Below are 22,209 nucleotides of genomic sequence, written 5' to 3' on the forward strand. Positions count from 1 at the left end.
CCGAGAGCTTTCCTTGCCTTCTCTGGGAACAGGGAACCCCTCAGGTTGGGGTAAAGACCATCAGCAGAAGCTGTCACTTAGAGGGCACTTCCGTGTGTAAGGGCCGTGCTTTGGTCTCTGCAAGAGTGTCTCATTTAATCCTCAAAACAGCACTTCCACTACGGCCATACCACCCTGAACGCACAGGATCTCCTCTGATCTCAGAAGCTAAGTAGGGTCAGGCCTGGTTAGTACTTGGATGGGAGAACACCACTTCCATGGTGGAAGCTGTTAAACAGTTTCACAGGAGTTCCCTGGTGGCCTAGCCGTTAAGGATTTGGCATTCTTATTGGGGTTCAATCCCTGGCCTTCTTATTGGGGTTCCATCCCTTCTGCATGCCGAAGGCATGGGCCAAACAAACAAAACAAAAAAACAAACACCTCAAACCAAACCAAACTAAAACAAAAAACCCCCAAATAGACCAAAAACCCCAACAGTTTCACAGACGTGGAAAAGAAATTAAATAAATTGCTCAGGGTGTGAGGGACAGGTCCAGGCTCCGGAATCCGGCAAACCTGGGCCAAGTCCTGCCTCACTTGCAATGTGATCTTGGCAGGTCCTTTTTTTTTTTTTTTTTTTTGTCTTTTTGCCTTTTCTAGGGTAGCTTCCTGCGGCATATGGAGGTTCCCAGGCTAGGGGTCTAATCGGAGCTGTGGCTGGCGGCCACAGCCACAGCAATGTGCGATCTGAGCCGTGTCTGCGACCTACACCACAGCTCATGGCAATGCCGGATCCTTAACCCACTGAGCAAGGCCAGGGATCGAACCCACAACCTCACGGTTCCTAGTTGGATTTGTTAACCACTGAGCCATGACAGGAACTCAGGCAGGTCCCTTTCTGAGCCTCAGTCTTCTCACCTGTAAGATAATGGGATTTACTTTCCTGGAAGAGGAGTAAATGGAAATCATACATAGAAAAGCCCAGTGCGTAGCAGAGTAAGCACTAAAAATGCTGACTGTTACGATTTCAGACAGGAAAAAAGATAGGAGGCAAGAAAAGAAGTAATTTTTTCTCCTTTATGAAAATGACTTTATTTCAAGAATAGAAAATAAAACTATCATTTGGGCAGCTGCTCCAGTTTTGTCCAAAATAATTTATTTGCCAGCCTCACAGAAAATACATTGGCAAGAGAAAAACGGAAGCCCTGGAGGAGCAGACAAGCCTCTCTTTCCTTCTGGCAGCATCCCTGGGACCCTGCCAGAGAGTGGGGAGCGGGCCGAGGGGTTCCCCAAACCCAGGGTGGATCCAAGAAGGAAAAGTCTGGACATGGAGGGCTGTCCTGAGTCCTCCTTGCCGTGGGGGCCGACCCAGCGGACACCCGGGCACTTGGAGGCGAAGGCTGGAGGCCCCACCCCCTTGGGAGGAAGGGGTGCGCTGTGTCCCGAGGTGGGAGGCAGGAGATGCTGAGGACGGTAGGTTGGGGGGGGAGCTGCCGGCTCAGTCGGTCTCTGAGGCAAGGCTCCTGGGCCGGGGCTGAGGCGGGATAACTGGGGAAGTGGGGGCCCTGCCTGCAGCTTCGGGGGCCTCTCCCTCCTCTGGGGCTGTCCCCAGGTCCGCGTCTGCAGGCATGCTCAGAGAGACTGGGCTGGGGGAGGCTGGACCTGGGGAGGCTGGGCTTGGGGAGGCTGGTGAGGGTCGGCTCTGGCGCCGGGCAGGCTGGGGAGCAGTGGGGGGTAAGGGGGGTGGCACCGTGGGGGCCCGGAGGCCGCTGCCAACCAGGCGGCGGGGCAGAGCCCGGGGGGTCACTGGACTGCCAGAGCCAGGGGGTGGAGGGGGCGCTGGAGGGGAGCTGCGGGTGCTGGAGACCTGGGGGGGCGGCATGGTGGGCCGGGCCGGGGCTGGGCGCTTGGCTGTGGAGGAAGGAAAGGGGAGGTTAGGTGTCTACACCGCCTGCAGCAAATCCCCAAGCTCAGTGGCACCTGAGGATCTTTGTAGCTGCCGCTGCCTCTGCCGGGAACAGTTTCCACGCTGGCTCCTCACTGTTCAGGCCTCTGTCCGAGTCCCTCCACCCCCCCAGCTAGGGGACCCCTCCCCCACCGGGCCCCAGTCACTGTCATATCTTCCGGCCCTGTTTTCTCCGTGGGACTTCTGGCCCTCTGAAATCATCTCGTCGGTTTTAATGTGGCTTGATTATTGCTTTGCCTCCCTGACTGGAATGTAAACTAAGAGAGGCCATCTCAGGTCCAGCTGGCCAGCACCGAACGTGGCCAGAACAGAGTCAGCGTTCAGCACGTATTTGTTGAATAAAGAAATGCTGCCTGTCCCCCCTGACACTGGGGTCCTGCTCACCTCCTCTCAGGGGCCCGCAGGACTGCCCCCCACCCGGGCGCTCAGATCCCCCGCTGCACAGTCCAACCTCGGGAGGCAGCTGAGGGGCCAGGACGTCCGGAGGCTGTAGCTCTGCCTCCACCTGCTGGGGGCCTTGGGCAGGTCACCTCCCCCCCGGGAGCCTCCGTTTCCTCGTCAGTGAGGCGGGATGACAGCCTTGCCCTCCCAGGGCTGACATGAGGACCAATGCAGGTGATGCTGTGACAGCCCTTGTGTTCTGATGAGCAAACATCCCACTTGCCTCCCACCCAGGAAACGTGGCTAGAGGCCCCCTCCTGTAGGAAGGCCCCCATGCGGCCTGCCAGTTCCAGACGCTCTGTCCACTGCTCCATCTGCTCCCAGCTCTACGCTGTACACCAAGTGGAAAAGTCTAGAGCCTCCTGGGCTGGGTGGGGTGTCCCAATTGTCCTAGTCACCCTAACAGACTCTTTGTCTCTACCCTTGCCTGCTCACCTGCCTGGCTTTAGGCCACCTCAGCAGGTGCGTGCACTAAGCGGACATGAGTGGGGCCCGCCCTGCCCTGGACAGAAACACCTTTCCCTCCCCTACCTGACACTAAGAAGAACATGCCCGGAGAGCCTCCCTTTTTTTTTTTTTGTCTTTTTGCCTTTTCTAGGGCCGCTTCCCCCAGCATATGGAGGTTCCCAGGCTAGAGGTCTAATCAGAGCTGTAGCCACCAGCCACGGCCATAGCAACACGGGATCCGAGCCGCGTCTGCGACCTACACCACAGCTCGCGGCAATGTCGGATCCTTAACCCACTGAGCAAGGCCAGGGATCGAACCTGCAACCTCATGGTTCCTAGTCGGATTCATTAACCACTGCGCCACAACGGGGAACTCCCAAGAGAGCCTCCCTTTTGTAGTTAAGGGCCACTAAGTTCCCAGCCTTGTCTAGGCCAAGCAGAAGATCAAAAACCGCTGGGCTTTCAAAGTGCCAACACTGGTTGGTACAGGTGCACCAAGACCTAAGGGGTGACTCAGAACAACGCGAGGTTCGTTATGCCATATTTGTAACAAATGAGCATTGTGGTTTTTGCCCTTTTCCGTGGGTTTCCTTTGGGTGCTTATGGGTAAGTGCCTGGGCACAAGAGGAAAAGTTACATAACCTAAAGCTGTCAATCGCCTTGTCAATCAAAATCTGGAAAATCCCACCCCACCCTCACCGAGGGGCTTCTGGTTTCCAGTCTCTTTGGAAGCATACTTTTCTTTTGCTTAGTAAAACTTCTGCTGCTTGAAACTGCTCTATGTCACTCGTTTTTCTTTTTAGGGCCGCATGCGAGGCATATGGACGTACCCAGGCTAGGGGTCGAATTGGAGCTGTAGCTGCCAGCCTACACCACAGCCCCAGCCACGCCAGATCCAAGCCACGGCTGTGACCTACACCACAGCAATGCTGATCCTTAACTCACTGAGTGAGGCCAGGGATCGAACCCAAGTCCTCATGGATACTAGTCAGGTTCGTTACTGCTGAGTCACAAGGGGAACTCCTGCTCTATGTCTCTTGACTGAATTCTTTTCCTTGGAGGACAAGAAAGGAGGAATTGCCATGCTACTGGTAATTAAGGGGCTCAGAAGGAGGCCACATGACCACTGCCACTGCCACTGCCACCCCTCATTGTCTTCATTTTTTTTTTTTTTTGTCTTTTTGCCATTTCTTGGGCCCCTCCCACGGCATATGGAGGTTCCCAGGCTAGGGGTCCAATCAGAGCTGTAGCTGCTGGTCTACCAGAGCCACAGCAACTCAGGATCCAAGCCGCGCCTGCAACCTACACCACAGCTCACGGCAACACCGGATCCTTAACCCACTGAGCAAGGGCAGGGATCGAACCTGCAACCTCATGGGTCCTAGTCGGATTCGTTAACCACTGAGCCACGACGGGAACTCCCCACTCCTCATTGTCTTTAGAAAACGCCCTCCTCCCTCTTTGCTCTGTGATCTTTGGGCTCCACTACCCCGCAAGGATGCACAGTCCAACCGAGGGAGGCAGCCGAGGGGCTGGGAGGGGCCAGGATGTCTGGATGCTGCAGCTCTGCCTCCACCCGCTGGGGGACTTGGGCACATCACAATCGCTGATTTTTTTTTTTTTTTCTCTTTTGGCTGCCCTGTGGCACATGGAGTTCCTGGGGCCAGGGATCAGATCCGAGCTACAGTTGTGACCTAAGCTCTGGCCGCGGCAACACTGGGGTCCTTAACCCACCATGCCGGGCTGGGGATCAAACCTGCAACCCAGTGCTTCCAAGATGCTGCTGATCCCATGGTGCCACAGCGGGAGCTCCACAATGGCTGAGCTTTATCTAGCATTTACTGTGTGCTGGGTATGGGCTGGGCAGCACCATTTAATTCTCCAAACAGCCCCGCAAGGTGGGTGCAGCTACTGTCCCACAACACAGAGGAGGAAGCTGAGGCACAGACGGGTAGAGTCACCTGCCCAAGGTCACAGAGCTGGAACCTGAACCCAGAGCGTCAGGCAGACAACCTGGGCTCTCAGCCACCTGGCTTTCTGGCCTCGCCTGTCTGAAAACAGGGGACAGCCTGGGATTGCCCACCCTCGGCCCCCCTTCTCTTCCCACCGCCAACTCACTCCTCCGAGCTGTGTCTTCTGCTGGGGCGGCTGCCTCCGGGGGGTTCTTATTTACCTTGGGGGAGGTTGGTCTGGGGGGCGCCTCCGATTCCGTCCTGTAAGGGAAGGAGAGTCAGCGTCAGCCTTGGCCATCGCCCAGAGGTCTCCGGGAATCCTGAGGAGACTCCCAGCCAACAGGCTGAGTTTGGGTCCTCCTGGGACTTGTCCTCACCACCTTGTGGCCAGGTCTGGAATCTCTTCCTCTGAGAAGATGCTTCTGGCATTGGCCAGAGTTTGCATCCATGGAGCCCTGGCTGCTGTGTGGCACCGTGACAGTGTCCGTGGTCCCCGACGTGGCCAGGATGGGGATGGGCAGAAAGCTGGGCCTCCCCTCTGCCTCAGCCTCCTGCGATCTTTAGAGGATGTTCCGGCCACTAGAAGCCAGAGAGCGGACGAGAGGCAGAGGAGGAGGCCACGGCTCATTCCTGGCTCTGCTCAGCTGGCTGCCCTTTGGGGAGGCCTTTCCTGACCCCTTGGCTAGAGCAGTTCCCGACTCCATCACCCAACCCTGCCCCCGCCTCCCCAAAGCGGCACCACCTGACAATATATTGTAGCTTTATCAGGGAACCGGCTGACTGTCTCTCCCTGTCCCCTGGAATGCAAGTTCAAAGGGCAGCACTTGTCTGTCTTGCTCATCTGAGGAAAGTCACTGGGCTCCCAAGGTCTGTGACAACTGAACAAAACTCACTTGCTATGGAGGAAACACAGCACCACACAGCCCTTTTGGGTTTTTTTGTTTTGTTTTGTTTTGCTTTTTAGGGCTGCACCTGCTGCATATGGAGGTTCCCAGGCCAGGGGTCAAATCGGAGCTACAGCTGCTGGCCTACACCACAGCCACAGCAACGCCAGATATGAGCCACATCTGCGACCTAGACCACAGCTCACAACAACGCTGGATCCTTAACCCCCTGAGTGAGGCCAGGGATCCAACCCACATCCTCATGAATCCTAGTTGGGTTCATTAATCGCTGAGCCACGATGGAACGCCCCCTTCTGAGTTAAAGGATCAGGAGAAGACTGGAGTTCCCATGGTGGCTCAGCGGGTTAAGAACCCAACAGAGGCTCCATGAGGATGCCGGTTTGATCCGTAGCCTCACTCAGTGGGTTAAGGATCTGGAGGTGCCGTGAGCTGAGATGTAGGTCGCAAACTCAGTTTGGATCTGCTGTTGCTGTGGCTGTGGTGTAGGCAGGTGGCTACAGCTCTGATTGGACCCCTAGCCTGGGAACTTCCAAATGCTGCAGGTGCAGCCCTAAAAAGAATAAAAAAAAAAACCCGCAAAAAACAAAAAGTTGGAAGGCACAGTATTTACAAATTCCAAAATGATCAGCTCCCTAGTTCCCTAAATCTCCGGGGCCTGAGACAGTGCCCAGCACATAGTAGGTACTCAGTAAAGAGCCACATAACAGAGCAGGGAGCACATCAGAGGCTGTGAAGAATGTGCGCCTGAGTCTTCCCCCCACCCACTCCAAACTGGGAAATCTGGCATTTGGAATAAAAATAGAATAATTCTTTTTCCTTTTTTTTTTTTGGTTTTTAGGGCCTCACTCGTGGCATATGGAGGCTTCCAGGCTAGGGGTCGAATCATAGCTACAGCTGCTGGCCTACACCACAGCCACAGCCGGATCCTTAACCCACGGAGCGAGGCCAGGGATCGAACCTGTATCCTTATGGATCCTAGTCGGGTTTGTTAACTGCTGAGCCACGAAGGGAACTCCCAATTCTTTCTCCATCAACGCTGTCAGTTGCCCTGAGAGATGGTGCCTCAGGGTGGGCATCTGGGAGCCAGGCTGGGGCCGCTCACACCATTCAGTCGTTACCTTTCCTTGGTAGCCGCTGAAGCCGGGCCAGGGGCTGGAGCGGGGACAGTGGCCGGGGCGGGCGTGGCCATTGTTGGAAGCTCCTCAGAAGCAGCCGGCCTGTCGCTGACCTTGTCCTGGGGGGCAGGCGCTGAGAACAGGCCTGACACGCTAAAGTTGATCTCTGCAGACAGAAGGGAGCAGGTCTGAACATCCCGCGCTCCCGCCAGCCTCTCCGCCTCGGCCGGTGTCAGGACCAGTCTCCTGATCCCCAGGGGTCTCTGGACGGCATTTCATCTCTCCACTCCCACGCGGGCCTCACAACCATCCCACAAAGCAGGCACGACCACCCCCACTTTACAGATGAGCAACTGAGCCTCGGCGTGGAGAAGCCACTCCTTCCAGGCCTCGTGGTGAGTTTGGGGGGCTGTCAGGGACCGAAGCTGAGTCTGGAGGGCACCGAGGTGGGCAGAAGAGGACACACAGGGACGTGTTCCCAGGCAGGAGCTTTACCTCCAGGGAAGAGGGTGTCCGCGTTCTGTATCAGAGCCTCGACCACACCCACCACCTGGATGGACCACACAGAGGCTGCATCCAGCTGGGCCAGGTCCCTGGGACAAAAAGTGAAAGTGAGTCATCATTTAGATACACCTAGGAAGCTCCTGTGCGGTGCAGTGGGTGAAGGATCCGGCGTTGCCACAGCTGTGGCACAGGCTGCAACTGCAGCAGGGGTTTGATCCCTGGCCTGGGAACTTCCACATATAATGGGTGTGGCCAAAAAAAAAAAAAAAAAGGAAAAAAGAAAAAAAAAAAGTCTAGTGACCCCCAACTCTCGGGCCCTGTGCTGGGCATTGGGGACACAAGAATCAATGACATTGAGTCCCTAGTCTCAAAAAGCTCACAGGAGTTCCCTGGTGGCTCGGTGGGTTAAGGATAAGGCATTTTGTCACTGCTGTGGCTCAAGTCACTGTTGGGGCGAGGATTCAATCCCTGGCCTGCGCACTTCTGAGTGCCGTGGGCGTGGCCAAAAACAAAACCAAAAACTTACAAACCACCAGTGTATGGCATATGTGCCACTCCCACCCCCCAAATTTCCCCTTCCTTCACCCACGACAGACGTCACTAGTCAGTCGTGGCACCCTTTCCCCCACGGATCATGGATCTAGGCAGCCTCACCAACTCACTGTGCTCAGCAAATGAATGAAATCGTCTTGGCCATCCGTGGCCAAGTGACTACGAACCCCTCCTCGATCAGGTCACTTTACAGTTTACCGCACATTTCTCCATTTATCTCGTTTCCAAAGCAAAAATCCTCCATGTTTATCTCATTTCTTTGCAATTTATAGTTGCAGAAACGAAGGTCCAGAGTGACTTTCTAAGGCCCGTCTCTGGGAGGTGGGGTGGGGCTAGAACCGCATCTCTGGGATCCAGCCCCCCTGCAACAGGCCGCCAAGCACCCCATTACTGCCATGACCCAGAATGCCCATCTCCAGAGCCCTGTGGGGCCCACGAGCCCTTCGGGCTGCTCCTCACAGAAGCCTTGACTCTAGGAGCTGCTCAACCGACTCCAGGGATGGAGCAACTGAGGCCCAGGGGAAAACAAGCAGAAGGTGGGTGTCGGGGGGGCGCCGCCTTCCCCCCACCCAAGGCCCCTCACCCTTCTTTCTCTGGAGACCACAGCAGGTTGGGCCCCAGGACAATGGCGATGTTGCTGGGTGTCATCTTGTTCACCTCCTGCTCCTCGGCCAGCCGTGCCAGGAACTTCATCAGGTACCTGGGGGGTGGGAAGGGGGCTTGGGCTAGTGGCATCTGGGGGCTGGGAGCACCTAGGGCTGCCCCCCAAGACCCAAGACTTCTCCAGTCTAAGTGTCCAAAGAGTGGCAAAGACACCACAAAGGACATTTAACAAAATTTTACTGGTTACATCAGCTGACCTACTGAGCACCGTCTCCCTGTCAGGCACCAAGCTGGGAACCTCTCCACCAGCCTGCCCAGCAGGGACTGTGATGCTCCACACTGTCCACAAGAGGGCGCTGAGGCACGGAGACGTTAAATTGCTGGGCCAGGACCACAGGGGGGCAGAGGTGGGATTCCAAGCCAGGTGGCATGGCTTCAGGGTTCAAAGTATGTATTCAATTCAATGTCTGGTATTAAAAAGTACAACCGGCGTTCCCATCGTGGCTCAGTGGTCACAAACCCGACTAGTATCCATGATGCAGGTTTGATCCCAGGCCTCGCTCAGTGGGTTAAGGATCTGGCCTTGCTGTGAGCTGTGGTGTAGGTCGCAGACATGGCTCGGATCCTGTGTTGTTGTGTCTGTGGTGTAGGCTGGCAGCTACAGCTCCAATTCAACCCCTAGCCTGGGAACTTCCATATGCTGCAGGTGCGGCCTTAAAAAGACAAAAAAAGACAAAAAAAAAACCCCAAAAAACAAAAAACAAAAACAAGTACAATTAATACGTCCAAGGGGTATTTTCAGAAATATGCCTTAGGACAAGGGGGCAGGGCTCAAGCCCAGGACCCTTCAGTGCTAGCCAGCCCTTGGGTTCAGGGAGGCCCTGGGTGGTGGTGGGTGGGCTGGGGGCTCACCTGAGGTTGCTGAGGTTCTCGTGGGGCAGGCGGCTGCACACCTCCTGGAGGGCCTCCAGCCGGGCTCCAGGCTCCTTCAGGCTGCGGAGGGGGAGAGACTGGTGAGCCTGCCCTGGGTAGCCCTCTGCAGCCTCGTCCTCCCCAGCACCCGCCCCCATCCTCACCTGGCTGCCTTCATCCAATCGTCATAGAGGTCAAAGGTCATCAGGGGCTCCGGCAGCTCCCGCAGGTAGGACTTGAGGGCACCTGGAGTGATGGTGGGGCTCAGACGTGCCCCCCGCGCCCCCGAGCCTCCCCTTCTACTACCCCCAGGAGCCATGTCTCTTCACCCTGAGAACCTCTAGCCCTCATTCGCACTAACGTGTCTAGGTCTGATCGTTTCTTTGGGCCACAGGCTCATTTGAGAAAATGATGAAGCCGAGTGATCCTGTCTGCTAAAAAAAGGTACACGCGCTTCAGGGGCTCATCGCGGACCCCATGCTAAGGACCCCGAGGTCTCCTCAGATGTCCTCGCAGCAGATTCTCAGGCCTTAAGCCAAACTGTCCAGGCATCATTTCAGACGGCTTCGGGGAAGGGATGCGGGGGGCAGGCCCTCACGCAGGGCCTCTCTGAGCTGGTACCTGCCACGGCGTGCGGGTCGGAGCAGAACTCCTGCAGGCTGCGGGGGTCCGAGGCCATCGTCTGTTTGAGGCGCTTCAGCACCGAGGCCCCAGCGGCCAGACGGAAGAGGCCCTGAGGAGCGAGAAGGGACGGGCAGGGGGGTCACAGATGGGTGGGCGGGGCAGGACACCCTGGCTGGGAGGCCCTGGCCCGCTCACGGCCTGGAGTGGGCCCGGAGGGGGCCCCACTGGTCTGTCTGGTGGGCAGAACGAACATGACTGGGTCTGCGCTTCCTCTCCACTCTCGGGGTCTAGGATTCTGACCAAGTGAGAGGGCTGGAGGAGCCGGGAAGTCGTGGGGAGACAGGACAGAGCAGAAGAGGCAGGAGGCCCAGCCGCCTAGGTCTGTCTTTGAATGTGATCCACCTTCCACAGGTCTGACTCAGGAAAGGAGCCGAAAAACTAGCACAACTGTGGTGCAAAGGATGGATGAGGGCAGCGGGTGGCTGTGACACACGAGGGAGTCCCTGGCTTCACTGCCACCTTCTCACCCGCTGGGCACATCTCCCCGTTAGCCACTGTCTCCCCTTTGCACCCTGGAGCCGGTGAGGGCTCCCTCCGGGGGTCACCAGGGTGACCCAGTGGAGCAAAGAATACAAAGGGCGGACCGCACAGTGCCCCGCCCACATGAGCATCGCGAAGGGGGGGCGTGTCCATTCAGCAGCAGGAGGCCACGCCTCCTGGCCGCTGGGTGCCAAGGGTGGGTGTGGGACCCAGCGAGGGCCCTGGTGCTCCCTCCCCGCCCACCCCAGCGAGCCCCACCTCTTCCTTCATGCCCTCAGAAAGCAGCATCATGACGCAGGCCTCGATGGGCAGGGCGATGTCCCGGCCCAGCTCTTGCAGGTGGGTGCCCAGAGACACCCCATACACCCTGGAGAAGGGGGCGGCCGTCATCGAGGGGGAGGGGTCTGCAGGGACGAGACAGATCAGAGGCCCGGGGTCCTCCCACCCCGGAGCAGCCAGGTCAGGGCAGATGGGGGCACCCCCACATGTTCCCGAGGGGCTACCACCTCCCTCCTGACCATCCATGGGTGTCACCCACTCTGAAATCCCCCAGCACAGGTCTAGAATCCACCCACCTGCACGGTCCCCACCCCAGTCCAGGCCACCCACCCCTCCCTCCTGCCGCCTAACAGGTCTTCAGTCCCGCCCCTTCATTCCATCCTCTGTGCGGCAGCCAGAGCAATCCCTCCCCTGCTCAGAACTCATCCATGGCTCCCTATTGCCTTTTCAGGATGCAGGGCAAGCTTTTTTTTTTTTTCCTCCTGGATGTGCCTGTGGCATGCAGAAGTTTCCAGGCCATAGCAACGACCAGAGCCACGGCAGTGACAACACTGGATCCTTAACCCACTGAGCCACCAGGGAACTCCGGAGTGCAAGTTTCTTAACATGCCCCAGGCAGAGGGGGATCAAGGGCGGGAGTGAGGGTCCCCCTACGTCCCCACCTGCTTGACTGTGATTCTCCTTCAGCTCAGCCAGGGCCGTGTCCAGTGAGCTCAGAGACTTGCGATGGTAATCAGCCTGAATCTCCATGAGCTGTGGAGACAAGGGGGCACCATGGGCGGGAAGCGAGGGAAGCGGAGCCTCCCCCAGGGGCCGCAAATGCGGACCCCTCCCTCCCACCATCCTGCAGGGGGTTTCAGAGGCCCCTGAGTTCTGGGTGGCTGGAGCCCAGGCCTGGACTCACGTGGATGAAGTAGTTGGCGTATGTGTCCTCCTTGGTGGCAAAATGGTACAGGTCTGCCAAGTATTCATCCTTGGGGACAGAGAGGGGTGGACTTATACCCACAAGGCTGGGGCCCAGTAGGGAAGCTTGGAGGGGGTAGTGACTTTCCCAAGTTGTAAGGCGGAGGTCGCAGCCAGCTCTCCCCTCTCTGCTAAGATTGGCCAGCTCACAGGAGCCCCTTCGAACTCTCTTTTCCCCTTTTTGGCCGCCCTGAGGCTTATGGAGTTCCCTCGCCAGGGATCAGATCTGAGCCACAGTTGCGATTACACCACAATTGCAGCAACACTGGATCCTTTAAACCCACTGTGCTGGGTGGGGGACTGATCTGCACCCTGGCGCTGCAGAGAGGCCACTGGAATCTCGTTGCACCACAGCGGGAACTCCCCCCTTTGACCTCTTGAGGGCTTTTTACAGCTTCATTCATTCCTTCGCTCACTCAGCAAACACACCGAGATTCTGGCGAACAGACCGTCTCTCCCTCCCAGGTGTTTGCATGTGGTATAGACAGAAGAGGCTACAAGGTAATGGCTGAGTACACAGACTTTGGAGCCTGACTGCCTGGATTCAAATCTTAACTCTGCTGCTTCCTAGCTATGTGGCCCGGGGCCAGGCACGTCGCCTCTCTGAGCTTCAGTTTCCTCATCTGGGGAATGGGGACAGCACCCGCCCCCGCCACCCCCCCGCAGGAAGCCCAGCTCTCACCTTGCACTGCTCCACCTTCCTCTTCAGCTCCTCCTCCTCCTCCTTCAGGCTCTCCACCTTGTTGGCTGTGGTGGTGTAACTGCCGGGGCCGCCGCCCAGGGTCTGACCGCTGCCTGAGCTCTTAGCTGCCTGACTGAGCCTGGGGACGATCCCAAGGTCGGGGGGGTCACTGTCCCCATTGCATGTCCAGAGCCAAGGGCCCCTCGGTAGACCTTACCAGGTAGGATCTGAGATCTACAGGTGCAAATCCCAGAGCGGGCCCAGGGTCTCTGGGGCCCCCCTTGGTGGCAGGCTTGATGACCACGGCCATGCACCTCTGGGGGGGAGGGTGGGGGCCCCCTCTGCCCTCCAGGGACCTTGGACATTGTTCAAGGCTATTCTAGGCTTTGGGGTTACCCCGAGTTGGCACACACTCCTGTCCACACATGCACAGGGGCCCCCTCACATACGCTGTCACCATAAGTGCTCCCAAGGAGCAGGCGCGTGCTCAAGGACACACACTGTACTCAGGGGGCCCTGCGGGGTCCTCCGGGTGGGGGAAGGGCCTTGAAGCTCTGTAGCCACATCCGGGGGCTGACCTCGGCATGAAGCCCACTTGGAGGCTGTGGCTCCCACCTGCTCTTGAGTGTGTTCCAGTCAGACACCAGCTTCTGAAGGCTTTTCTTGTGCTTGAGGATGGCTGGCAGCTCCTCCTGGGGGCGGGCAGAGGGAGGGTTCAGCAGGCGGTGGAGGTGGGAGCTAGAGGCTGAGGGACCTGGGGGCAGGGGCAAGGTCACCTCACTCAGCCTGCTGAGCGGCTGCAGGACATCCTTCTCCAGGGTCATCTCGAACTCGGCCAGGATGCGGGCCAGCTGGTTCTGGATGGCACAGCTCATCTCCAAGGCCTTCCTGTGGACAGAGTACCCCGTGGGCCCGGGCTCCCACCGCCCCTCACCCCCATCTGGAGAGCCTGGCGGCTGTCTCCCTCCCAGTCACCTTCTGTCCCTTCTTGTTTTGTTGTTGTTTTTTTAGGGCTGCACCTGTGGCATATGGAGGTTCCGAGGCCAGGGGTCGAATCAGAGCTGCAGCTGCCAGCCTGCACCACAGCCACAGCAATGCTGGATCCGAGCCTCATCTGTGACCTACACCACAGCTCATGGCAACACTGGATCCTGAACCCACTGAGCGAGGTCAGGGATCAAACACACCTCCTCATGGATGCTAACGGGGTTCGTTACCACCGAGCCACAACGGGAATGCCACCTTCTGTCCCTTCTCTCTCTCTCTTCACTGAGCCCAGTGCCCTCCCAGGCCTGCCCGCCCGCCCTGACCTGCACCCTCTCCTGGCCCAGACCCCTCCTTGGCACCTCCAGGTGAGGGCCAAGGCCCCTATCCGTGCTCACCCCATGCTGGAATCGGGGTCCAGCTCCTTGAAGCTTTCAGCCATCGTGGTGGACAGAGCCATGAGGGGAAGCTTTTTCTGCAGGAAAGGGCAGGGTCAGCTGTGAGCATGAGTGTGTGTCCTCGCCCTCCACCCGGCCGGGGCACACGGCAGGTCCCTTGGGGGCAGAACCCAGCCAAGGCCCTGGGCGTGGACAGTGGAGGCGGGAACCCAGGAGGGCCACAGTCACAGGTGAGAGTGGAAGCTGGATGATGACCAGGCCTGGTGGAGGTGACATCTCCCTGTGACCGTGCACAGAGCCCCCGCCCGTCTGGGGTCCCCTTTCCGCCTTCCAGAAGCCACTGGATCGGGTAGGAAGGAATGATCAAGTCCCATCACTGAATGGAAAACTAAAAACAGAGGGCATGGGGCTTGTCCAAAGTCACACAGTTAGAGGGAGAGGGGAGGAGCCAGGAACACAACCTCAGAGGGGGCTCTTTCTCTTGGGGAGCTCAAAAGCCTCCTTGGCTCCCTACTGCTCTGGCCACACTGAATTGTTGCTTGATTACAAAACATGGCCCCTACATCATGCAAAGCACCTGCGTTGGTCAGAGAGACCAGAGTTCAGATCTCAGCCTTGCCACTTACTAGCTGTGTTACCTTGACTGAGTCACTCAACCTCTCTGTCTCCATTTCCGTCTCTGAACGCAGTGGTAATAAAAGCAGCCTCCTTCTAGGGTTGTTTTCAGCATTAGGTAAGGCAACGCATCAGCGTATCTTAGCAACCCTTAAGTCCGTAAATACTGGCGGCTGATTGATACCATGAGTAACACCCCAAATCCAGCTCAAGTGACGCTTCCTTCAGGAAGCCCTCATGGGCTGCTCTGGGTACTGATTGGATGGAGAATTTCAGGTGCTGTCAGAGGCGTGGCTTTGGCTCAGAGGAGGCGGGGCCAAGAAGGAGCCAGGGAAGAGATAGGACCTCCTGAGTGGGCTGCCTAAGGGGCTTGAGACAGATCAGTCTCCATTCCTTGGTGCCAGAGACTCAGACTGGTGGGGAGACGCCAGCTCTGGGCTTGCTGCCCCCCTGCCCGGGCCCCTCCTCCCCGGGACCCCCACTCACCACCCGCTTGTCCATGTCCGCCCCGCTCTGGCCCTGCAGACAGGCTTGCAGCCGTTTGTGGACATTGTGGGCTGCTCGCTTGGCCGGTTCCAGCCGCTGCTCCACCTGGGAGGGAGTCCTGGGGTTATGGATCCTGAGAGGTTGTCGGCCCCGTTCTGCCCCAGGGCAGGAACTACATTTCTCTCCTCTCTTCCTGGGGACCCCATGGCCTGCAGCGTGGGAATGACTCAACTCGGGCCCCCAACTGGCCTCCATGCCCCGCCCTCCGCTGACAATCCTGTGCAGGCCTGCCTGCCCCCTGCTGCCTGCCGGCCCGGGCACGTACCTGCTGCAGGTCCTCACCCAGGAACTCGGCTGTCTCCGGGGTGCTGCAGGGGGAAGAGAGCTTCTGCTGAGCTGGCCCAGGTTAGGAACCCCCTGCCTCCTCCTGCCCCCCCAAACAGGGCAACCGAACCCCAGGTGCTTCCAGTGCCCCTCCTGGTCAGGCGGCCCTGGGTGGCCCGCCTGCCTCATCCCGGTCGGAACACATTCCATGGGGGCGGGAGAGGATGCTGGGCTTTTTCCTCCTCCACCCAGGGCTGTGCCCTGAGCGAGGGGGAGGATGAAACCCAAGTGGGGACTCTCGGGGAGCCTCTCTCGTCTGCTGACCCGGGGAGGGGAGGGGTGGCCTGGGCTGGCCCCAAGAACGGGAAGTGTGTGAGCTCAGGCTCCTGGGCTGTCACCCAGGACCCTGTACTGCAGGGGTGGGCAGGCCCTGGGCCCCCTGCCCGGGGACATGTGGGGACACTGTGAGGACACTGTGGGGACACTGAGGCTCTGCGCAAGGTGGCCTCACTGCCCAGGCTCACACAGGTGTCTGTGTCAGCACGAGACCAGAGTAGGTCTGTGGACACCAGACCCCTCCCCTGGGCCCAGAAAATGAGAAACTCCCAGCACAGGGGGAAGAGGAGGCTCCGGGGGCTCCCCAAATTTCCGGCCCCCCCATGCCACCAGGGGCTGTGGTGGGAACAGAGGGACTTGGGACGTTTCCACCTGATGCTGGGAAAAGCAGAAGCAAGACCCAAGCCGGAGGCCTCTGGGTGAGGGGGAGGCGGGAAGAGGCCCGGGGCAGGACGGGGGCAGGCCCCTCCTCCCACCGTTGCCAGGACCCTGTCTCTTCCGCTGCTCCCCCCCTCCCCCCCGGGGGTCTGGGGCCCTGATCACCCCTCTCCCCAGACCACCAGAGACGGTTAGCAGTCCCCATTGTACAGAGGGGACAAGTGAGGCCAGGGGGTCCCTCCACTCAGGCTTTCAGGGAGACAGAGAAGACCCAGCATCTTTATCCTCCCCCACCCTCCAAGGGGGTGGGGGGGGGGCCCTTCCGTCAAAGGCCAGCGCCTGCCCCTCCTGCTCCGGCCGGGAGGTGCGGGTGACATCCAGAGGGCTCAGAGAGGTGGCCAGTCAGAAGTGGTCGTCCAGCTGTCCTTACCTCACCCCCACCCTCACCCCCCATCCTCACCCCCCACCCGCCTCCCCTAGGGTCCTGCGGGGTGGGGGGGTGAGGACGGGGCTGGAAGGCAGGGGGCGGACACTCACCGTCCCAAGCTGCCCGTCTGGGCCAGCTGCCGCATGCGATGCAGCTGCCTCTTCATCATCTTGCGGGCGGGCTGGGGGCCGCGGGGTCACGCTGGGGGTCGAGGGCCCGGCAGCCCCCCGGCCCAGCCTGCCTCTGCCCGCGGCGCCTCTCTCGCCCCGGATGGGTGGGCGGCGCTCTGCGCTTCCTGGGCCCGCCGCGCTCGGGCTGCCGCTCGCTCTCTCCTCCCCCGCTGGCGGCTCCGCCCCCGGCCCACAGGTCACTCCTCTCTCCAAGTTTGTTTTCTGGCTCTTTCGCGTCTTCCGGGCCCCCCAAGGGCCCCCAGCCAATCCGGGCGAGCGTGGGTCCGCCGGCCGCTCGGCGGTCCGCAGGTCGTGGGCGCCGCCCCCTGTCCCCGCGCCGCCCCGCCAGCCCCCGTGGCGGGAAGCAGGTAAGCTCCCTTCCAGCCGCGCCTGCCCGGCTTCCTGGGTTCCTGCCCCACCCGTCGGCCTGCCGGCCCTGGGTTAATAACTCTGGCATCCTCCTGAAGGGGAAACAGGCCTCCATGCTTAGGAGGCCGAGGCCAAGGACGGATCCCTCTGGGCCTCCCACACGAGGCTCCCCTGGACTCCCTTCTCAAAGGACCTCCTGGTCATCCTGAGCCAAAGGTCACCCCTGCTCCCCTACTGGAAGATTGGCTGGAGGCTTTGGCTTCCTGGGGCCACCTTGCTGCAGCGTGCCCTTGGACCAGTCCCTAGAAGTCTGGGCCGAGGTCTCTAGAGGCCAGCTAGGTCGGCTGTCCTGACCTTGCCCACCTGGAAGAGGGGACAGGACACCCCTGCCTGCTCCTCCAGTATCCATGCTTCTGCTCCCGTGGCACGTTCACCGCCACAGCAAACCCTCCCAAAGCAGTCCCCAGACACCCGCGCTCTCCCAGCCCCAGTGGCTAGTTCCTGCCATCTGTGAAGTCCCTTCGGGCAGACTTCCTCAGTCCCTGCCCCAACTTCTGTAAGGCAATGCTGGGTGCTGCTCAGCCCCCCACCCCCACCTGAGTCAATGGTCGTTATCTCTTTGGGCCTCCACGCCAAACCGAGTTGGACCTGCAGTCAGTAGAGGCTCCATAACTGCTAGTCTTTTTGGTTTGGGTTTTTGTTGTTGTTGTTGTTGTTTGGGTTTTTTTTTTTTTTTTTTTTTTTTTGTCTTTTTAGGGCCACACCCATGGCATCTGGAAGTTCCCAGGCTAGGGGTCAAATAGAATCAGAGCTGTAGCTGCCGGCCTACACCACGGCCACAGCAATGAGGGATCTGAGCTGCATCCATGACCTACACCACAGCTTGCAGTGACCCCCGATCCTTAACTCACTGAGCGAGGCCAGGGACGGAACACCCGTCCTCATGGATACTAGGTGGGTGCGTAACCCTCCAAGCCACAGTGGGAACTCCTCTAACTGCTAGTTAATACAAGACGAGAGCCTTTGGGAAACAGCAGGCGCTCTTTCCTCTGAACCCCTGCATCCCTGGGGGGAGAGGGAAGGGCCTGGGGAGAGTCCTGGCATACCCTCTGTGCACTCTGCCTTGGAGTTTCAGTTCAGTCTGAGAATTACTTTGAGGATCTGCTGTGTGTGGGTGGGCAGACTGGCACTTTGGAGGGCAGGACCTCCACCTCAGGCATCTCACTGTGCCCAGCATGGGCCCGGCACACAGTGAGCATGCGCTGGACGCTGGCTGGCCCTCCAGTCTTCAGAGGGAGCCAGGGTGGGGTGGGAAGGGGCTGCACAGGGAACTCCCAGCTGCTGTTCTTTGAGCCATCGGAGTGTGGCACCTGTCTGGAAGGTGGGAGATCTTGGATCAAAGGCTCAGGTCAGGGTGAGGGCATGGATCCCAGGCAAGGTTCCCTCCCACCAGCCTCCTTCTCCCAACTGGAAAGCCCATGGGGAGGATTCTAGAAGGGGGCAGGCCTTGAGAAATGTGTCCACGAAGCAAGACATCGGAGCCCGGTGTAGACGTGGTATCACATGGGGCCAGGATTTGTAATGCCTGGGTTCTAATCCACCTTGCTCACTGGACAGATCCCAGAACTTCATGGTGACTCAGTTTACCCTGCCTCTGATATGGGCACAACCTACTGTGTGCAGAATTAGGAAACCGAAGATTCCCAAGGCAGCAGGTGCCATTCTCCTGCCATCTGAGAAATCTCCAGCCTTCATGGTGTCCCCCATGCTGGTCCAGCCCTGCCTTTGGCCCAGACCACACCGGTCTGCGCCTGTCCATGTCACGAGCTGTTCTGAAGGTCCCTGAAGGCAAGGCCTGGCTTCTACCTCTGTCCCTCTTGTCTTGCCCAGGCCTGGGCCCCCAGCTCGTCTGCAGAGGGGCCAGTCCATGTGGGCTGTAGCAGCAGCTGCTGTAAAATCAACTGAGCCACTTAATCAGGCCACCTGAGCTCTGGGTCTCCCATCTCTGCCCCCCTCACATCCAACCCAAGAGCCTTTGCAGGAGAGGCACCTGGCTCCTCCTTGTCCACCCTGGGTGGGGCAGCTCTACCTTTTGGCCGGGTGAGGGGCATATTTTAGGGCATATTTAAGCCCGAGCACACTCAGATGTTGACTCCCGAGAAGATTGGAAGTCCTGAAGTTTGGATCATAGGCTCTTTCATCAAAGGATGTTGCCATCAGACTTCTGGACTCAGAAGTTTATTGGTGAATGTCGAGATCACAGTTTTGGAACTGCAGGTGCCTCGAAAGCGACCTCAGAGCTCAGCAGCCAAGCCCTTCTCCAAGGACTTGGCTGGGGCTCCTCCCAAGGAGGGCCTGGGTCTTGTCTGGCTCTTGCTGACGTCAGGGGCTTAGCAATGTGCTGTAGTCACAGGAGCTCAGTGAACACAGGTGGCTTAATGGCCAGCGAAGACGTCGCATCAGTGATTTCCAGCCCAAGAGACAGCAAGAACAGAGCTGAAGGGTGTGGATGGAGCCAACTGCGGGCTCAGCGGGGCAACCTGGGGAGAGGGAGTTCCTTTCTGAGCCTGCATCCTCCTCCGTAATTTGAGGATAATAATAGCATCTACCTGATGGGTTGTCGTGAGGGTTAAATAGGTTAACATGTAAGATGCCTACATCAGTTCCTGGCCCTGTTTCTTTCTTCCTCCAGCCTGCAAAGTCAGGAATGGGAAAACCCTAGAGCCTCATTCCTGCCTCAGTTGCCCCCCCCCCCACATGTGTCCTGCCCCCTGGGGACAATGACTTATCATCACGTACTTTTGCACATTCTGCAGTGAGGTGGTATCTGTGGTTTTATAGGTGAGCAGATCCAGACTCCTGGCAGGTCCCTGGTCCGCCGAGAGGCTCAGTTAGAAAGCAGATCTGACTGGCTCCAAAGCCCCATGTGCTCTCCTGCTGGGCCAGATGGCGCTGCCTGTAGACTCCAGAAATGCGCAGCCCTGCCCCCCAGCCCCGCCTTAATCCCCGGGGCTGCTTCTGGGGCCCAGAGGCTTTAGTAGATTGCAAAAACCTGTGACAGTCTGGGAAACGTCTGCTGGTGGAGCTCCAGCAGGATGTGGGCAGGGAGGCCAGTGGCCGGCACTGAGGTGGCGGCAGCAGGGGTCAGCTGTGGGGCCGCAGGACCTAGCGAGAACATCCCATTTTAGTGACTTGATAGGTCATTTGTGGCCATTACCGGTGCTGCCCTACACGTGGAGGCTTCCGCCCAGAGCAGCTAGGCCTGTGGTGTGATTTCTGGGGTTCTGAAAACTCCCTTGCCTCCTCTTCAAGCCAAAAGGACTTGCCAGGAAACCCCGGGTGGGGTGGAGGCAAAGGACTCCACCAGCACCCTGACCGCCCTGGAGAGTGCCCTTAACCTGGGTCCCACAGGGCAGCGGCTGATGGGGGCTGGGCAGGGCGGGCTCCGAACTGGGGGACAATGTGCTGTTTGAGGGGCCCCTCATGGGACTTGAGCCCTACTGTGCACCCTCAGGCACTTTGTACGCTCCCTGAGCCCCAGTTCCTGCTGTCACGGGGCAGCTGAAGGGAGAAGGGCACGCTGCTGGCTGAGCACAGTGCCCGGCCTAGGGCTGCCTCCCCTCTCGTCTGCCTTGCTGGCCTGTGCCCCTGCGAGGGGGGGCCTGCAGAGAATCCCTGGGCGCTGGGACATCAGGGAAGGCCAGCGGTGGCTTCTGTTTCTCTTGGCTGCTGTGAACAGATGAGCAGTGTGCTGCGGTTGCTATTTAAAAAAAAAAAAAAAAAAAAGCAGCTGCTGCCTCTAGCCGCACAAATAGAAGTGGAAGTGTGGCCTCAAGCCTGGGAAGTCCCAGCGCTCCTGGGGTGGGAGCTCTGAGGACGGGGCTGTGCCTGGCACGGGAGCTCCTCCAGAGGCGCCTACAGGATGGACAGACGAGAACAGAGAAAGTGGGTGGGTCTGAAAGACAGAGGGGATCTCCCTGCCCCTGGGACATCCTGGGTCACCCCAAGCCGACAGCCTGGGAGACCCTTTGGCCCCAGGACTCTTCAGAAGGCCTCGGAGGGGCCTGACAGCTGTATCCCTACACCCTTTCAAACAAGGAACCTAAAGGCCAGAAAAGGAAGCACCTTGTTCAGTCACACAGCCAGCCAGGGACCCCGCGGGAAGAGGCCCAGGCTCCAGCTGGCAGTCACACCAGCCCTCCCACGGCCAGTAGACTGCGTGCCCAAGAGGGTGTTTCTGAGACCCCAGGGAGAATGTTACAGCAAATAGGGGAATGTTACAGCAAATAGGGTTTTGTTTCATGTAGACGAAGAACCTTCCTTTGGAGTTCCCGTTGTGGCTCAGTGGGTTAAGAACCAGACTAGTATCCATAAGAATGCAGGTTCAATCTCTGGCCTTGCTCAGTGGGTTAAGAACCAGACTAGTATCCACAAGGATGCAGGTTCAATCTCTGGCCTTGCTCAGTGAGTTAATGATCTGGCATTGCTGTGAGCTGAGATGTAGGTCACAGATGAGGCTCGGATCTGCTGTTGCTGTGGCTGTGCTGTAGGCTGGCAGCTGTAGCTCCGATTCTACCCCTAGCTTGGGAACTTCCATATGCTGCAAGTGCAGTAGTTAAAAAAAAAAAAAAAAAGCAAAACTAAAGGAAGAAGCTTCCTTTGGAGTTCCCTGGTGACTTAGCGGGTTAAGGATCTTGCGTTGTCACCGCTGTGGCACAGGTTCCATCCCACACTGTGGGTGTGGCCCAAATAAAGGAAGACCCTTCCAGCCAGAGATTATCTTTTGAAGACATCACAAGTGTTTAGGCAGAGTCTTGGGGGGGGGGGCAGCAGGAAGGAGGCCAGGGGGCTGAGATATCAGAGCATCTGGAGGCCATGATAAGGGACGGGAGTCACCCCGTGGGGACCTGAGGGGGGTCCCGCTGGAAAGGCCGCTCAGAGGCCTGCTCCCTCTCCTGCACCCTGGGCAGCACGGCCCTCGTGGAGCTCTCACCCTGAGCTTCCAGCACCAGCCTGGCACAGAGCAGGGCACTCGCTTGGTAAATGTTCAAGAGCGCACAGGCCGGGCAGTTGGGTGTGTTGGGCTCTGGGAAACCCGGAGGGCTGGGCTGGTCTCCAGCCTCCTCAACAGCATCTACACAAAGGGGTCAGCGGCCAAGTGCACACTGGGAAACACTGGGTTAAGACAAAGTGAAACTGGCCTCTTAAATGCACAACTTCCACCATCTCCTAGGACCGGCCAACCAAGACTTCTGTGA

General features: G+C 58.7%; 1 protein-coding gene across 2 annotated transcripts; it reads right to left on the reverse strand.

The window, feature by feature from the left end:
- Nucleotides 1–1,045: 1,045 nt before the first annotated feature.
- On the reverse strand, nucleotides 1,046–16,700 carry SH3BP1 (SH3 domain binding protein 1). Of its 2 annotated transcripts, none has more exons than XM_084955391.1 (18): nucleotides 16,523–16,700; nucleotides 15,273–15,315; nucleotides 14,948–15,052; nucleotides 13,847–13,923; nucleotides 13,241–13,352; nucleotides 13,080–13,156; nucleotides 12,465–12,603; nucleotides 11,724–11,792; nucleotides 11,482–11,572; nucleotides 10,799–10,907; nucleotides 9,998–10,109; nucleotides 9,541–9,622; nucleotides 9,377–9,457; nucleotides 8,445–8,561; nucleotides 7,301–7,398; nucleotides 6,809–6,971; nucleotides 4,952–5,046; nucleotides 1,046–1,890 (listed from the first exon to the last, which is right to left on the reverse strand). In XM_084955391.1, the coding sequence occupies exons 10-18, from the start codon at nucleotides 10,829–10,831 to the stop codon at nucleotides 1,478–1,480; spliced, it is 1,194 nt and encodes a 397-aa protein (XP_084811517.1). In that variant the 5' UTR covers nucleotides 10,832–10,907; nucleotides 11,482–11,572; nucleotides 11,724–11,792; nucleotides 12,465–12,603; nucleotides 13,080–13,156; nucleotides 13,241–13,352; nucleotides 13,847–13,923; nucleotides 14,948–15,052; nucleotides 15,273–15,315; nucleotides 16,523–16,700; the 3' UTR covers nucleotides 1,046–1,477. The 2 variants fall into 2 exon arrangements, with proteins under 2 accessions (XP_084811517.1, XP_020947163.2); XM_021091504.2 differs by having other exon boundaries at nucleotides 10,799–10,944.
- Between the last annotated feature and the right edge of the window lie 5,509 nt (nucleotides 16,701–22,209).

The sequence above is a fragment of the Sus scrofa genome, chromosome 5 (assembly GCF_054392235.1).
Source record: "Sus scrofa isolate SSC_HxYL_T2T_F1_AM1 chromosome 5, Sscrofa_HxYL_maternal_Yorkshire_Landrace_v2.0, whole genome shotgun sequence".
NCBI classification, from domain to species: domain Eukaryota; kingdom Metazoa; phylum Chordata; class Mammalia; order Artiodactyla; family Suidae; genus Sus; species Sus scrofa.

Bases quoted from the DNA above. Each gene is read 5' to 3' on its own strand.
- SH3BP1 (XM_021091504.2), bottom strand. From the start codon at position 16,581: ATGATGAAGAGGCAGCTGCATCGCATGCGGCAGCTGGCCCAGACGGGC. The intron at 11,793-12,464 runs GTGAGAGCTGGG...TCTGTCCCCAAG, and splicing joins GGAAGGTGGAGCAGTGCAAG to GATGAATACTTGGCAGACCT. The intron at 1,891-4,951 runs GTGAGTTGGCGG...CTTCCTCCACAG, and splicing joins AGAAGACACAGCTCGGAGGA to CCAAGCGCCCAGCCCCGGCC.